Source organism: Triticum urartu, chromosome 3 (assembly GCF_003073215.2).
Source record: "Triticum urartu cultivar G1812 chromosome 3, Tu2.1, whole genome shotgun sequence".
NCBI classification, from domain to species: Eukaryota; Viridiplantae; Streptophyta; class Magnoliopsida; order Poales; family Poaceae; genus Triticum; species Triticum urartu.
In genome coordinates, this window is record NC_053024.1 from 336,484,593 (window position 1) to 336,497,983 (window position 13,391).

The 13,391-nt window shown below is 46.3% G+C and overlaps 1 protein-coding gene across 1 annotated transcript; it reads left to right on the forward strand.

The window, feature by feature from the left end:
• Positions 1 to 2,392: 2,392 nt before the first annotated feature.
• On the forward strand, positions 2,393 to 4,397 carry LOC125543947 (protein ANTAGONIST OF LIKE HETEROCHROMATIN PROTEIN 1-like). Its single transcript, XM_048707459.1, has one exon. The coding sequence runs from the start codon at positions 2,543 to 2,545 to the stop codon at positions 4,142 to 4,144; it is 1,602 nt and encodes a 533-aa protein (XP_048563416.1). The 5' UTR covers positions 2,393 to 2,542; the 3' UTR covers positions 4,145 to 4,397.
• The last annotated feature ends 8,994 nt before the right edge of the window (positions 4,398 to 13,391 follow it).

Here is a 13,391-nt window from a genome sequence, read left to right on the forward strand (position 1 = left end):
GGCGCAGCAGCTCACATGGGAGGACGGAGAAGGAGCGGAGGGCCAGGACGATGCGGGGCTGCAGGATCCGGCGAGGGGCGGCGGCGTCTTGACCTCCTGGTGGCCGGGAAGCAGTGCACGGGCAGGAGGGGAGGGCGACAGGGTTTGGAGGAGGATGAGCGAGGGGAGCTCCTGTCCCTGGCGATGCGTGTGGGTGGCGGCGGTAGTGGGAGGACGAGAGGGAGTGGGACGATGGGATCGGGAGAGAGATGATCGAGGGGATCGGGAGACGGGTGTGGCGACGCTGCACGGAAGGAGAGGGTGAGATCGAGAGAGAGAGGGGGGTCGGGGTCCTGACGGCTAGGGTTAGAGTTTGTATGGGCTTAGGAGGACATGGGCCGGCCTAGGCATAGGCTGCAGCTGGGCTGGGCTTTCTCTCTCTCTCACACTTTGAAGAAAATAAAAATAAGACAAAGATAAGAAAGAAAAGAAAGAGAGGTTAGGGGAAGAAATTGGACATGCGGATAATTTCCCCGGACTCAAAAAAATGAGCTCGATCCAAGAAAATAGAAGTTGGCACCAATGCAAGATTTAAATTCAAACTCATTTTAATTTAATTCAAATGGTTTGAACTAGGACACGGTTTAGGAGTGGCCAAAATGTTGGGAATTTAGGAAGAGCCTCAAAAAATGGGAAAAGAATTATGAAAAAAGTTTGGAGAACAAACTTGAAGCAAACGGGCATAAGAATTAAATTGCAAGTGGGTTTATGGGTGATTCCGAAATGGTGGAATATTTATTAGCTCCCTACATATCGGGAGGATATGTTTTGAAGAGAATTTTACCATGTGAATTTCCCTCGATTTAAATGGATCGAAGACCCATACAATTTATTTAGTTGAGTTTAAAAAAAAGTTGCATGATGACATGATGCAATGATGAATGCAACAAACAAAACAAAACACACACTGAAACTCGGAATCCATGATGGAGCGCCGGTCTTTGGGCGTCACAGTCATATATCATTTCAGCATTTCAACATAGATTTGGGTTTGGTGTGTGTGACGGTGCAAGGCGATGGGGGGGGGGGGTTGGATCGGAAATTGGAGGGGGTGGGGCGTGGGGCACGGGGCGTGGCTGGTCCATCAATAGATTAGGGTTTTTTCATCTAAGTCAATGACACATGGGACCTACTTGACAGAGTTATTACTATACTGGTTTGAGGGTTCACGAGTATGAATATTGCCTTCTCATATCCGTACCCGCCTTACCCGTTGGGTATGATTTTTTCCCTATTTAGAAGGTTGGTCGTAATGGAAGTATCATAGTTAGTATCATGCATGCCAACTAGACTAGTATTTTGCTGAGGTGACATGAAATTAGATGAGGAAAGAGAGGGTTGAGTGTCGTATTATATTACTGTATCATAATAAATGTTATGCTACTACTTGTCATGCATGACAATAAATAAGGTCATCTAAGATATTAGTATATACTCCCTTCGTTCGGAATTACTTGTCTTGGAAATGAATGTATTTAGAACTAAAATACATCTAGATACATTCATTTTTTCGACACGTAATTCCGAATGGAAGGAGTATGCATTACGGAGGGTGTATCATGTGCATGATACTAAAATATGATACTACCTATTACGGGCAGTCAAGATCTACGGGTATTTTAATTTTTCAAAATCCACGGGTATTTTAATTTTTCATACCCTTATCCTAACAGGTTAACAGGGTTTTTACCCGCTGGATTCGTGGGTACCGGGACGCCCTAGAGACTAGCGAAACCCTTGAACGGATGAACAATCGAAACAGATGAACGTGGGTCCCTTCCCTTGAGGCTTGCGAAAAACGTCAGCGACGCGGCGGTACGCAAGCATGTCGACGAAAGGACGCCATGCCGCCGCGGTTTCTCGAACCCCGTGGCCGGCCCAGCTCTCGATCTCACCGCTCTAGGCCTACCACCAAATTTTGACAGTTTGTACACGTATTATTACTCCAGTTTACCGGCTCGCACGTGAGGGTGACGGTGCCACGGCAGCCTGATTGTCATCCCATTGACCACGTTCGTCCGCTAGTCCCCATTCCCCAACGCGCCGCGCTGTGCCGAGAAGAGGGGAGGAGGAGTCCAGTCCACGCGGTGTCGTGCGGATCTGCGAAACCGCGTGAACCGCGGCACGCACCCGCACCCGTTCGCTGTCAGCCGGTGGGTGCCCACCCGCCACACCGCGTCCTCGGGGCGCGGCCACCTTCCTGGCTGCTCCTGCTCCACACCAGCGCAGGCGCGGGCCGGTCTCGCTTTCCTGCTGCCTCACCTTCCTTGTCCAAAAAGCAAACCCCGCGTTCACACCTCGCCATCGATCGGCCTCGTCGCATCACGCCGTATTTATATCCTTCCCCATTTCACACCAGTCTCCTCGCCTCCACCTACGAATCACAGGACGCTCATTTCTCCCGTTTCGTTTCCTCTTCAATCGCCGACCCGCACCCACCACCGCACCGCACCAATCGCGACCCGCGCGCACCCGGCCAGCGTTACTAGCTAGCGTGACGTATATGAGATCCCCATCCGCCGCCCGTCCCAGCAGCGGAGGGGGCGCAGCAGACGACGACTTCGCCTTCTACTACTCTTTCTTCCAGGACGCCGCCGCCGCATCGCCGCTCCCGCTCGCGCTCGACGGAGCCGTCGCCGCCATGCCTAACAACCGCCGGAGGAAGCGCGGAGGGGACGACGACTCCGCCGTGGCGCCCATCAAGGACGGTAGCAACAACGGAAGGAAGCGCTCCATCGCCACCATAATAACTTCGCTCGCCGCGCTCGAGGCCGAGGGCCACGCCGACAGCGCGGGGGCCGCCGACGCCTCCCGCCGCGAGCTCGCGCTACTCGAGTCCAACGCCGACAACAAGTCGCAGGCCATGATGGACTACTTCGCCAAGATGGAGGGCAGCTTTGATGCCGACGCCGACTCCGAGGCCGCTGCGCGCTCCAAGCGCTCGCGGCTCTCGGCGTCGGCAGCGGCAGTGGCCGTCGTGGCTGGCGAGGAGGCCGCCACCAATACTGCCGCGTCGGCCTCGCCGCCGCGTGCAGGCCACCACCAACGTCGGCTGTGGGTCAAGGACCGGTCGCAGGCGTGGTGGGACCAGTGCAACAGCCCCGACTTCCCGGAGGCAGAGTTTCGGCGCGCCTTCAGGATGGGCCGGGAGACGTTTGACATGATCTGCGAGGCGCTCGGCTCCGCGGTGGCCAAGGAGGACACCATGCTTCGCGCGGCCATCCCCGTGCGCCAGCGCGTCGCCGTCTGCATCTGGCGCCTCGCCACCGGTGAGCCGCTCCGCCTCGTCTCCAAGCGCTTCGGCCTCGGCATCTCCACATGCCACAAGCTCGTTCTCGAGGTCTGCGGTGCCATCAAGTCCGTCCTCATGCCGCGTTTCCTCCAGTGGCCCGACGAGGCCGCCGCCGGCAGATTCAAGGAGGGCTTCGAGAGATCCTTCGGTGTTCCGGGGGTCATCGGAGCCATGTACACCACGCACATCCCTATCATCGCGCCCAAGATCTCCGTCGCCGCCTACTTCAACCGTCGGCACACGGAGCGCAATCAGAAGACATCCTACTCCATCACGCTCCAGGGGGTGGTCGGCCCTGACCGCGCCTTCACCGACGTCTGCATCGGCTGGCCGGGTTCCATGCCGGACGATCAGGTGCTCGAGAAATCCATGCTGCACCAGCGCGCCGCGGCGGGTATGATGCACGACGCTTGCCTCGTCGGCGGCGCAAGCTACCCGCTCATGGACTGGGTGCTCGTGCCGTACACGCACCAGAACCTGACATGGACGCAGCACGCCTTCAACGAGAAGGTCGGCGACATCCGCAACGTGGCCGTGGAGGCGTTCGCGCGGCTCAAGACGCGGTGGGCGTGCCTCCAGAAGCGCACGGAGGTGAAGCTCCAGGACCTCCCCGTGGTGCTGGGCGCCTGCTGCGTCCTGCACAACATCTGCGAGATGCGCCGCGAGGAGCTCGAGCCGGAGGTCCCGTTTGCGCTCTTCGACGACGACACCTCGCCGGAGACCCCTGTTCGCTCTGAGACCGCCAAGCAGGAGAGGGACAGCATCGCGCACAACCTCCTCCACCGCGGTTTCGCCGGCACCACATTTTTCTGATCAAATCACCTCCTGCCCTCTCCTTCGCTTGGTACAGATAAAAAATTAAACATGTAGCGAATTCTTTTAGCCGCTAGGATAGAACATTTTGTTAGGATTTGTACACCACGTTCAGAGAAACTGGAAATTCATGTAAACATTCTGTGGAAAATTTCGGCAGTACGTGCTGTCGGTTACTCGGTTTATTGTTTAAAGATATACAGTATATACAATTTAATTTACAAATGCGAAGAGCAACGCTGGTTTAAATGAAGAGCATTTCTAGTGTGTTGCATTGTGTACGCCATTCTCTCTTCAACGACATGCTCTCAGCTGACCATGCTGGATCGGCTAGTCCGCTCGTTGTAGCTGCGCCCGTTGGAGTGCAGGCGCACTGCGGCTGTCACGGGCGAACAAATTCAGGATATATTTTCCCTATTTTAGGACAATCTAAGGGACGTGGCTGTTATGATATCCAAAAAATTCTGATTTGACAAATATTTTGATTGGTTAAAATTTCATCACTAGACTAGAAGTGTTGGACGCGCTTTGCTGCGCTGTTGTTGTTGTTGTTAGGTTTTTTCAAAAAATAATCACCATGTTTCAAAATATATGGTTCTATTACTTTTTGAAAAAGTCAAACCTTTTAAATTCGGAGAACATTCTTGCTAAGTCTCCGTCGACTGAGACTTCGTTAAGTCTCAGTCGATGCTTTATCTGTGAGATCATATATCGAGATCCGTGCAAAGTTATGTCATTTGACTGAGACTTGGTTAAATCTCAGTCAACTGAGATATAGCCATACCCTTCAGAGAAATATATCAAAATCACATATTATCAAATCGGTATTTTGAAATTCATCATGAAATGAATTTCCATATTTTTTTATACTGTGGATGTCGATATTTTGCTCTGAGCTTGGTCAAAGTAGAAGAAATTTGATTTTCTACAAAATTAATACCCCTTATATTTTGAAATTGATGAAATGTTTAGTTTGGTGGGTGGTGGAGATGATATAGTGCGTTTTATTTTTAATTATAATGCGAAGATTTGATGGGGTTTTTTGGTGTGATTTCGAGTTATCCACTAACCAACCTATATTTATATGGAGAAATTTCGGTGTCGGTGGTCGCATATACTATTATATTGGTGCTATAATATCACATGGTGTACAATTATATTGGTGCTGCAATATTACATGGTGGCTCTTCTTTTTTCCAAGTGGTGTTGGGAGGGTGTGTGGGATTGATATGTTTTTATAGGCTGTTGCTGCTGATTGATTTGAAAAATCGTTGGCCTGATCAAAATCGTAAGCCAAATCCAAAATTGAATACCTCAATTAAATAAAAGAGCTTAAAATTAGGCATAGTGAATTAAAAGAATTGAATGTCGGAGCTTGAGAAAGTGTTGACCCGGTCAAAACGGTTGACCCAATTCTAAATCGAATACCTCAACCAATTGCGAGGCCATAAAAATTAGGAAGCGTAGTGTATAGGTCCTGTTTGGTTCAGCTTTTATCTACGAATTCCACTGCCGCGCAGCAGAATCCAAACCAAAGGGCGAACCCAGCAGAATCCGATTCCAAAAATCCACTGCCAAAATCTGAACCAAAAGCAAAAGCAGCCCAGGATGTGCTTTCCAAAATCGGATTCCGCTGCGGGCCAAAATCTGAAAAAGCAGTATCAGCTGGTTTGCCAAATAACCTACATCTTTTTCACATCAGATTTTTCACAGCTGTTTTTCCACAGCAGATTTTTCACAGTTGCTTTTAGAAATCCACAGCCGAACCAAACAGGACCATAGTATAAAAGAATGAATGAGAGAATTTTAAAAAATTGTTGACCCGGTCAAAATAGGGTGACCCAATTTTAATTGGAGACCTCAATTCAATATGGGCTCTTTAAAACTAAGGAGTTTAGGCCTTTTTGGTTTGGAAGAATCTTGTAGTAATTTCACAGGATAGTATTTCTATAGAAAAAATTCCTCTGGAGCCCTTTGGTTTGTAGGAATGGAATCATATTTCTATGAAGGAATCTTCCTATCCTCCATATTTTATAGGAAAATAAACATTAGCCTAGACTCAATGGAAAAAATCCTATAATGTGAATAAAAGGGCATCTCCTTTCCTATTCCTACTCATAGGATTTGAGATACATGTCATCTTATTTGCCATGACTTTCCTATTCCTACGATTTTCCTACCCTATAAACCAAAGGAGGCCTTAGTGTTATAGAGGATGACATTGGTGAAAAACATGGCAAAAACAAAACCAATGATCCAAAATGCTAGTATTAAGTTTTGTTTTGAAATTATTTTTTATTTTACTATTCACCCGAACTCACATGAGCTTGGAATCATAGGCATCTTCAAAGCCGACCCTCAAATTGCCTGCATACGTACGGACAAGCTGCCCGGACATACTTTGTCATCCGACGTGGGCAGGTATATGTCCACGTCTATTTTCTAAACCACAAAGACGGCCCTGGCCCACTCAAAACCACACCCTGAGCTCGTATCTTAGTCCCTTCCCTCTTGTCCTCCTTTGCTCCGCATCCGCTTTCTACCAGGCCGATGTCGCCCTGTACCACCTCGGCAGCCTGCTAAGTCCTCGTTGGACCTCCGCCGGTCCACACGGTCGCCATACTAGTTTGCCTATGCTGCCGTTCCACCTCTCGTCCATCCGTCGCGTAGGTACCATCCGCCCTAGCACATGTCGTCCGTGAGGTCACTACGCCTGGCAAGTGGTTGGTGATATGCCCGTGCTAAATTTTTGAAAATTGCTCTCCCTTTTGTGAAGTAATGAATCTGACATGGAGTATTTGTACAAGAACTATGTTGAGACATCTGACAACTCGTCCGACGAGGATGATTATGAGGATAACAATGATGTAGGTGGTCCTTCCAAACATGGATCACGTCGATGATGGACGACTACCTTGCCCCCGTTGCTCTATTCGCAGACAATTTTCGTTGATGCTTTGGTATGCGGAAAAATGGGTTTAATCGCCTCAACAATGGCGTCCGAGCCTACGATGACTACTTCATCTTAAAGAAGAATTTTGTAGGAAGAATTGGATCTCTGGTAACCACAAGTGCATGATTGCATTGCAGATGCTTGCATATGGTGCGGCCGAAGATTCATGGGATGAGTACCTTTGGATGTATGAGAGCATATGCAGAAATGCCATGGTGAGATTTGCTACTATGGTGGTCGACTTGTTTGGACTTCGGTACAAGAGAGAACCAACTGTCGCAAACGTTGAAAGCTTCATCACACTATCGAAAACAAGAGGATGGTCGGGTAAGCTCGAATCTCTTGATTACACGCATTGGAGGTGGAAATTCTGTTCATATGCTCTATAAGGGCAATATCTGGCCCATGTTAAGACGTCCACCAAGATTCTAGACACAGATGCATCACATGACCTCTGGATTTGAAATATGTCATTCACATATACTTATCAGAAATGTTGTAGTGCTCCTACTCACTTTATTGTAAATACAGGCTTCACCGCAAGTCTGTATTAAACTATATGCTTTGATTAACTTATCAAAGCGTATATTTCAACTCCGAGATGCTTGCACCAGTCCATAGATGGATCACTGGAGCTTGCATATTTTGTTAGCACCTTTAGGATTGACAAAACTTTCTTATTGCATCATATACAACTCTTCTTTAATAAATCCATTAAGGAATGTAGTTTTGTTTATCCATTTGCCAGATTTCGTAAAATGTGGCAATTGCTAACAAGATTCGGACAGACATAAGCATAGATACGAGTGAGAAACTCATCGTAGTCAACACCTTGAACTTTTCGAAAACCTTCTGCGACAATTCTAGCTTTGTAGATAGAAACACTACTATCAGCGTCCGTCTTCCTCTTGAAGATCCATTTAATCTCAATGGCTCGCCGATCTTTGGGCAAGTTAATCAAAGTCCATACTTTGTTCTTATACATGGATCTCATCTCAGATTTCATGGCCTCAAGCCAATTCGCGGAATCTGGGCTCATCATCGCTTCCTCATAGTTCGTAGGTTCGTCATGGTCAAGTAACATGACCTCAAGAACAGGATTACCGTACCACTCTGGTGCGGATCTCACTCTGGTTTACCTACGAGGTTCGGTAGTAACTTGATCTGAAGTTACATGAGCATCATCATTAGCTTCCTTACTAATTGGTGTAGTAGTCATAGGAACAAATTTCTGTGATGAACTACTTTCCAATAAGGGAGCAGGTAAAATTACCTCATCAAGTTCTACTTTCCTCCCACTCACTTCTTTCGAGAGAAACTCCTTCTCTAGAAAGGATCCATTCTCAGCAATGAATATCTTGCCTTCGGATCTGTGATAGAAGGTGTACCCAACATTTTCTTTTGGGTATCCTATGAAGACGCACTTCTCCGATTTGGGTTTGAGCTTATCAAGTTGAAACTTTTTCACATAAGCATTGCAACCTCAAACTTTAAGAAACAACAACTTAGGTTTCTTGCCAAACCATAGTTCATATGGTATCGTCTCAACGGATTTAGATGGTGCCCTATTTAACATGAATGTAGCTGTCTTTAATGCATAACCCCAAAACGATAGCGGTAAATCAGTAAGAGACGTCATAGATCGCACCATATCTAATAAAGCACGGTTACGACGTTCAGACACACCATTACACTGTGGTGTTCCAGGTGGTGTGAGTAGTGAAACTATTTCACATTGTTTTAACTGAAGTCCAAACTCGTAACTCAAATATTTTACTTCTGCGATCATATCGTAGAAACTTTTATTTTCGTTACGATGATTCTCCACTTCACTCTGAAATTCTTTGAACTTTTCAAATGTTTCAGACTTGTGTTTCATCAAGTAGATATACTCATATCTGCTCAAATCATCTGTGAAGATCAGAAAATAATGATACCTGCCGCGAGCCTCAATATTCATCGGACCACATACATCAGTATGTATGATTTCCAACAAATCTGCTGCTCGCTCCATTGTTCCGGAGAACGGAGTCTTAGTCATCTTGCCCAGGAGGCATGGTTCGCAAGCATCAACTGATTCATAATCAAGTGATTCCAAAAGCCCATCAGCATGGATTTTCTTCATGCGCTTTACACCAATATAACCTAAACGACAGTGCCACAAATAAGTTGCACTATCATTATTAACTTTGCATCTTTTGGCTTCAATATTATGAAAATGTGTATCACCACGATCGAGATCCAACAAACCATTTTCATTGGGTGTATGACCATAGAAGGTTTTATTCATGTAAACAGAACAACAATTATTCTCTAACTTACATGAATAACTGTATTGCAATAAACATGATCCAATCGTATTCATGCTCAACGCAAACACTAAATAACATTTATTTTAGGTTTAACACTAATCCCGAAAGTATAGGGAGTGTGCGATGATGATCATATCAATCTTGGAACCATTTCCAATACACATCGTCACTTCACCCTTAACTAGTCTCTGTTCATTCTGCAACTCCTGTTTCGAGTTACTATTCTTAGCAACTGAACTAGTATCAAATACTGAGGGGTTGCTATAAACACTAGTAAAGTACACATCAATAACATGTATATCAAATATAACTATGTTCACTTTGCCATCCTTCTTATCCGCCAATTACTTGGGGTAGTTCCACTCCCAGTGACTAGTCCCTTTGCAGTAGAGGCACTTAGTTTCAGGCTTAGGTCCAGACTTGGGTTTTTTCACTTGAGCAGCAACTTGTTTGCCGTTCTTCTTGAAGTTCCCCTTCTTCCCTTTGTACCTTTACTTGAAACTAGTGGTTTTGTTTACCATCAACACTTGATGCTTTTCTTGATTTCTACCTTCGTCGATTTCAGCATCACGAAGAGCTTGGGAATCGTTTCCATTATCCCTTGCATATTATAGTTCATCACGAAGTTGTACTAACTTGGTGATGGTGACTAGAGAATTTTGTCAATCACTATTTTATCTGAAAGATTAACTCCCGCTTGATTCAAGCGATTGTAGTACCCAGTCAATCTGAGCATATGCTCACTGCGTGAGCTATTCTCCTCCATCTTTTAGCTATAGAACTTGTTGGAGAATTCATATCTCTCAACTCGGGTATTTGCTTGAAATATTAACTTCAACTCCTGGAACATCTCATATGTTCCATGGCATTCAAAGCGTCTTTGAAGTCCCGATTCTAAGCCGTTAAAGCATGGTGCACTAAACTATCAAGTAGTCATCATATTGAGCTAGCCAAACGTTCATAACATCTGCATCTGCTCCTGCAATAGGTTTGTCACCTAGCGGTGCATCAAGGACATAATTCTTCTGTGCAGCAATGAGGATAAACCTCAGATCACGGATCCAATCCACATCATTGCTACTAACATCTTTCAACTTAGTTTTCTCTAGGAACATATCAAAAATAAAACAGGGGAGCTAAACGCGAGCTATTGATCTACAACATAGGTATGCTAATACTACCATGACTAAGTTCATGATAAATTTAAGTTCAATTAATCATATTACTTAAGAACTCCCACTTAGATAGACATCCCTCTAATCCTCTAAGTGATCACGTGATCCATATCAACTAAACCATGTACGATCATCACGTGAGATGGAGTAGTTTCAATGGTGAACATCACTATGTTGATCATATCTACTATATGATTCACGCTCGACCTTTCGGTCTCAGTGTTCCGAGGCCATATCTGTTATATGCTAGGCTCGTCAAGTTTAACCAAAGTATTCCGCGTGTACAACTGTTTTGCACCCGTTGTATTTGAACGTAGAGCCTATCACACCCGATCATCACGTGGTGTCTCGGCACGAAGAACTTTCGCAACGGTGCATACTAAGGGAGAACACTTGTACCATGATAATTAGTGAGAGATCATCTTATAAAGCTACCGTCGAACTAAGCAAAATAAGATGTATAAAAGATAAACATCACATGCAATCAAAATATGTGACATGATATGGCCATCATCATCTTGTGCCTTTGATCTCCATCTCCAACGCATCGTCATGACTTCCATCATCACCGGCATGACACCATGATCTCCATCATCTTGATCTATATCAATGTGTCGTCACATGGTCGTCTCGCCAACTATTGCTCTTGCAACTATTGCTATCGCATAGCGATAAAGTAAAGCAATTATTTGGCGCTTGCATCTTATGCAATAAAGAGACAACCATAAGGCTTCTGCCTGTTGCTGATAACTTCAACAAAACATGATCATCTTATACAACAACTTATATCTCATCACGTCTTGACCATATCACATCATAACATGCCCTGCAAAAACAAGTTAGACGTCCTCTAGTTTGTTGTTGCAAGTTTTACGTGGCTGCTACGGGCTGAGCAAGAACCGTTCTTACCTACGCATCAAAACCACAACGATAGTTTGTCAAGTTAGTGCTGTTTTAACCTTCTCAAGGACCAGGCGTAGCCACACTCGGTTCAACTAAAGTTGGAGAAACTGACACCCGCTAGTCACTTGTGTGCATAGCACGGCGGTAAAACCAGTCTCGCGTAAGCGTACGCGTAATGTCGGTCCGGGCCGCTTCATCCAACAATACCGCCAAACCAAAGTGTAACATGCTGGTAAGCAGTATGACTTATATCGCCCACAACTCACTTGTGTTCTACTCGTGCATATTACATCAACGCATAAAACCTGGCTCGGATGCCACTGTTGGGGAACGTAGTAATTTCAAAAAAATTCCTACGCACACGCAAGATCATGGTGATGCATAGCAACGAGAGGAGAGAGTGTTGTCTACGTACCCTCGTAGTCCGAAAGCGGAAGCGTTAGCACAACACGGTTGATGTAGTCGTACGTCTTCATGATCCGACCGATCAAGTACCGAATGCACGACACCTCCAAGTTCCGCACACGTTCAACTCGATGACGTCCCTCGAACTCCGATCCAGCCGAGTGTTGAGGGAGAGTTTCGTCAGCACAATGACGTGGTGATGATGATGATGTTCTACCGACGCGGGGCTTCGCCTAAGCACCGCTACAATATGACGAGGTGGATTATGGTGGAGGGGGGCACCGCACACGGCTAAGAGATCAGGAGATCAATTGTTGTGTCTATGGGGTGCCCCCTGGCCACGTATATAAAGGAGTGGAGGAGGGGAGGGCCGGCCCTCTCTATGGCGCGCCCTAGGGGAGTCCTACTCCCACCGGGAGTAGGATTCCCCCTTTCCTAGTAGAACTAGGAGCCCTTCCAAGTATTAGGAGTAGGAGAGAAGGAAAGGGAAAAGAGAAGAGAAGGAAGGAGGGGCGCAATCCTTCCCCCTAGTCCAATTCGGACTAGGCCTTGGGGGGGGGCCTGCCTCTCTCTCTTTCCCCTAAAGCCCAATAAGGCCCATACACTCCCCAGCGAATTCCCGTAACTCCCTGGTACTCCGATAAATACCCGAATCACTCGGAACCTTTTCGGTGTCCGAATATAGTCGTCCAATATATTGATCTTTACGTCTCGACCATTTCGAGACTCCTCGTCATGTCCCCGATCTCATCCGAGACTCCGAACTACCTTCGATACATCAAAACACATAAAATCATAATATAACCGTCATCGAACTTTAAGCGTGCGGACCCTACGGGTTCAAGAACTATGTAGACATGACCGAGACACGTCTCTGGTCAATAACCAATAGCGGAACCTGGATGCTCATATTGGCTCCCACATATTCTACGAAGATCTTTATCGGTCAGACCGCATAACTACATACGTTGTTCCCTTTGTCATCGGTATGTTACTTGCCCGAGATTCGATCGTCGGCATCTCAATACCTAGTTCAATCTCGTTACCGGCAAGTCTCTTTACTCATTCCGTAATACATCATCCCGCAACTAACTCATTAGTTGCAATGCTTGCAAGGCTTATAGTGATGTGCATTACCGAGTGGACCCAGAGATACCTCTCCGACAATCCGAGTGACAAATCCTAATCCCGAAATACGCTAACCTAACAAGTACCTTCAGAGACACCTGTAGAGCACCTTTATAATCGCCCAGTTACGTTGTGACGTTTGGTGGCACACAAAGTGTTCCTCCGGTAAACGGGAGTTGCATAATCTCATAGTCATAGGAACATGTATAAGTCATGAAGAAAGCAATAGCAACAAACTAAACGATCAAGTGCTAAGCTAACGGAATGGGTCAAGTCAATCACATCATTCTCCTAATGATGTGATCCCGTTAATCAAATGACAACTCATGTCTATGGTTAGGAAACATAACCATCTTTGATCAACGAGCTAA